The following is a 4,417-nucleotide window of genomic DNA, read 5'->3' as shown; positions in this document are numbered from 1 at the left end:
TGCATTGCCCAATCGATATGTTCATTCCTTTAAATTTGATGGAACATTTGAGGAAACATTGCCGCCATGCTTTGAGCGTTTGGCAAAACATTGTCACGACAATTATTTACATCTCCGCCGTTGGCATTATAATTATTGTATTATTTTAGCCGGGCAAACTTGCCTGAAATTTGCCGAACAAGAAGAAGAAACAGGCACCCGTCTTTTCAAATGCTTGACGTGACCTTTCTAGAAGCACTTCAGAGAGCCTCGTCGATGCGTAAACGGAGGCTTAGCTGCCAGAATTACTATGATATTTCTCAAATTAAATAATTTGAATACTACATAAATTTCAAATAGTGACAGAAACAGTCTCCCTCAAATGATTCACAATATGAAAACACAGAGAAAAGAAGAGAAACTTCTGCACACGTACAAAAGAATATGGATTATATCTCAAAAAAACGCAGTTCCACCATGCATTCTTGGTGCTTTGGCGAATACCATGCCACAGCCTTTGCAGAACCAAGGACATGCAATGCATATTCAATGGCAAAAACAGGTTCATCCACACGTATAGGCCAGTCTTGGTTCTTCAAATCAACTGCAACTCCTGAATCAACTCTAAAACTAAAAGGTCCAGCAATCTGAAAGAAGTAGATAGAACTTCTTGTGATGTTGATGACTTTATTATATGCTATATTAATAAGTAATTCAAAAGGACAATAAAAGGCCATTAAAGAAAAAGAGAGAGAGGATAAATCTCACACCATGTCTCTTAGCATGCCATAATCATATTACTCAAAATCAAAACAAACTTTTTTTACATTTTACTAAAAATTTTGGTGTTTAAATCAACAGGCAGCCAATATTTGAGAAAAAAATTCAGCTAGAAGCATTTGAAGCTTTCATTTGCGAGTAATCTATTCAGGTTGAACAAGTAAAAAGGAAGCAATCATCACTAGAGTTGTTCAACCAGCTGCTTTCACAAAAAAACGAGAGAGAAATAAAAGATACGTGTTTTTAAACTGAATTGCATAGCCCGTATTTCTATCTTTTGTAAAAATAACTTTTAGATTTGTCAGGAAAGTACTTTGCAAAAATATAAACACAAGATTATGAGAGAAATGCAGGAACCTGCTGCTGAAGAGAAAGGGTGGTATTGGGGCAAATAGCCTGAATGGCTTCCAGACTTGGCTGTTGAGAATTAAGAAGATCTTGTGTTACACGTGTAGCACCTGAAAGAAATCTGGAACCAGAAGGAAAATCAAAGCGGGCATGAAAGCGGGTGAGATCTAGATATAGCCTTTGGAAATTTCCATGCTGAGCTGCAAATGAAACTGATGCAAACAGATCTGCTAGGAAGGCAGATTTTACTCCAGATGCCTGGAAAGAGAATCCATTGGAATCCTGAGAACCATCTTGTGCTCTAACTGAGCAATCTCCAACAGAGGCAGTCAAAGCAGCACCTATGAAACAACATCTAAGAGATATTAAGGATATGATGAGTTTTATACATTAATTAGTAAGCACCGCAGATATGTATTTGCCATTGATCATGTATTCTACCATGTTCATCATGCTAAGCAACACAACAAATGGTGTTCATGACAAAATAAATGCTAGATCTTTTACACTTTGCCCAACCTGAGACTTCAATGATGAAAATGTCCTGAACTATTATATTGAAAGAAACATACTATCAGACCAGTCCTCATATTTGAGATATCGGTATAATAGAGGTCAGAGAGAAGAGAGAACAAGACAATTTCCAATTTTCCCATTTCTGTTCTTTATTAGTTATATAGACGCAAGTGCACAGTTTCAATGTCATTAGTTCCACCACCTGCAGTATCTTGCATGACCATTAATAAAATACAAGATATGATGGTTTATTTTCTTAAATATTATATGATGATCTATTTCCTTAAATATTTCCTGGGTCAAGCATTCATCCATTGAAAAGCATGTGAACACTAAAGCTTATAGCAGTCCCCGTCCTCATCTAAGCAGGCAAGAGAGGCAGTAGCTTGCTCACCAATGATCCCTGAAGCCGATACATGAGGAGTTGAAAGGAACATGTCATATGGTTGCACCATCTTCAACTTCTGAGCTTTACTCCTCCAAATGTCAAAATTCTGTTTGAAGGAAAATGCAGTTTTGAGGGACAATCCTGGAAGGAGAGTAGCAGGTGGTTCATGAGTGCTCTGATCACCTTCGAATTGAGTGGGTGACCCAGTGTTATGGTGCATACATAGATGATAACTTGCACCAGCATCAGAAGCAAGAGAAGCCAGATCAATCGCCATGGAAAAGGGTACATCCCAATAATTACCGGACTTGTCAACAAAAAGTCCTGGTGAAACTGCTTCCACCGTTAAGTTGTGATTGGGGAACTTCAAAAAAAGCACATGCATTATACCCATATGAATCAGTCTGTTATGCAAATAGAAGGCATTATGAAGTACAAATAGCAGATTTCTTTCTAGAAGAGGGAATCAATAAGGAGCATAGCTCCATTTGTCGTAGGAGCCCATTGGCCATAGGAGTATAACTCCAATGTGTCGTAGAGTCATTTTGGGGTTATTGGGCAAATATGGTTAGCGATTCTCTTTGGCCCACTACAAATGGTATAAAAGCCACCTATTAACACCATATCATGTAATAAAGATAGTCATGAACGCTAAGTCTCACATTGCCTAGTTACTAGAAAAAATTAGACTTTATAAAGAATTCTAGGAAAGCTTGAAATTTACTAGCACTTTTGGGGTGATAACGTAGATGTGGCTAGTGCTTTTTCTTGATAGGTCGTTACACTAGACTTTATCTATCTAGATAGAATCCTTATCTATCATTTAGAACCTGTTAATTTCCTACTGTTTATCGCTAGAGTAATGGTAGGTACCACCTTTTCATCAGGATTTCATCCGGATGGGAAGGTTTTTCCTCTACATTTTTGTGGGGTCTCCCCTTTCACTCATTGTGAAGGAAAAACCTTTTCATCCGGATGAAGGTGATATCTAGCATTACTCTTCTCGTTAATTAGCCAAGATAGGCAAAACGAAGAAGCTTGAGCCAGCTTCTTTCCCTGTTGAGAGAAGACTTACACTATCCCAAACAAGCAGAATCCTTTTTCTTTACTAGAACAACACAACACATAAATAGGGAATGTAACGCAACACAGAACGAATACCTTGTGGTGAAGGACTGCTTTCTTTCGAGGAGTCTTCTTATTACCATGTGAATATGAATGTGAATCTAAGCTAAGAAGCAGAGTATCATCGGGTGTTAACAATAGTTCGGAAGAGAAACCGAGGGCATACAATGATTTGTTGCGAAGGTGTCTCCCAATTCTTTCCATATGCTGCCGCCATGAGGACGCTGAGCTCGGTGGTGGTGTTTCTCCACTCTCATTCATTAAAGACGACCAAAACTTGTGCAAATTGAACTGACCCAACAGAGAGACGAACCAGTTCTCAGAGAAGGGAATGGTGAGGGCGCGGTGCAGAGCGAGGCCGTCGGAGGCGGCGGCGTAAGAGGGGACGAATGGTGCGGTCATGAAGCGCTGCATGAAGTGGAGCTGCTTGGCCCTCGACAGCCTGCTGCCTCTGGACAGTCCCAGTGGAATTGGGTCGCCCGGAGCCGGCCGGGCCAAGCCTTCCAGGGTCCTGGGTGTCGACGCGTCCAGCTCCCAAAAGTCTCCGTCCATTGCCCATCTCAGCTTCTTCATCTCTTCCCTTTCCAAATTTTCCAAAAAGCTTTCGACTTCCTACAACTCTGCTTAAACTAAACTAAACCCATCAAAAAGAGATTGCATAATTGTTGACTCGCTCATCACTCACAGAGATAACACAGGCAGGGCATTAGGGTTTAAGGCTCTTCCCGTCCCCCTTCCCTCCTCTAAACCGCAAATCCTTCAAGGATGAATATCCCCAACAATCCGCTGCCTGGGAAATTGTAAGGAAGATGTGAAAGTGCCCAGCCACTAGGAAGGCTTTTAAAACACGACCCACAAACTCGATATAAATTCAACCCGATCAGAATAAATTGATACAAATAATTGACTTAAACAGTTTGATACCGCGGCCAAAGTGACTTACAGATACTCTCACTTTTCTACACTCATTTTTACACTCCCGTAACTTTTAAAACATTTTAAAGAAGTGTTAAAATAGGTGTGAAAAAAAAAATATATAGCGTGTCTCACTAGAAAAGCCTTAAAGGGTTAACTCAGATGGTAAAAGTTTTGATTTTAATAGCATCCCCATTAGCTACAAGGTTCGAATCCTCTTAGGTGGAAATAATTCTTTGTAACTACGCCCTCTAACGAAGTCAAAGTCTTACCCAATTCATGTAGAGGAAACGTTATACACTGATCCAAAATTTATTGTCATTTAAAATAAAAAATAATTAGAGAAAGAGAGTCAAAAGGGGGTGT

The 4,417-nt window shown here is 39.7% G+C and overlaps 1 protein-coding gene across 1 annotated transcript; it reads right to left on the bottom strand.

Annotated features, from left to right (window-relative positions):
• Positions 1-280: 280 nt before the first annotated feature.
• Positions 281-3,975, bottom strand: LOC132168051 (protein TRIGALACTOSYLDIACYLGLYCEROL 4, chloroplastic). The gene is made up of 4 exons (XM_059579118.1): positions 3,173-3,975; positions 2,018-2,375; positions 1,117-1,448; positions 281-626 (listed from the first exon to the last, which is right to left on the bottom strand). The coding sequence occupies exons 1-4, from the start codon at positions 3,707-3,709 to the stop codon at positions 429-431; spliced, it is 1,425 nt and encodes a 474-aa protein (XP_059435101.1). The 5' UTR covers positions 3,710-3,975; the 3' UTR covers positions 281-428.
• Between the last annotated feature and the right edge of the window lie 442 nt (positions 3,976-4,417).

Source organism: Corylus avellana, chromosome ca1 (genome assembly GCF_901000735.1).
Source record: "Corylus avellana chromosome ca1, CavTom2PMs-1.0".
Lineage (NCBI taxonomy): Eukaryota > Viridiplantae > Streptophyta > Magnoliopsida > Fagales > Betulaceae > Corylus > Corylus avellana.
Note: the sequence above shows the minus strand (reverse complement) of the source record. Positions and strands in the feature narration are given on the sequence as shown.

Bases quoted from the DNA above. Each gene is read 5' to 3' on its own strand.
- LOC132168051 (XM_059579118.1), bottom strand. From the start codon at position 3,709: ATGAAGAAGCTGAGATGGGCAATGGACGGAGACTTTTGGGAGCTGGAC. The intron at 2,376-3,172 runs GTATTCGTTCTG...CTTTTTTTGAAG, and splicing joins AAGCAGTCCTTCACCACAAG to TTCCCCAATCACAACTTAAC. The intron at 1,449-2,017 runs GTGAGCAAGCTA...GTTGTTTCATAG, and splicing joins ATCGGCTTCAGGGATCATTG to GTGCTGCTTTGACTGCCTCT.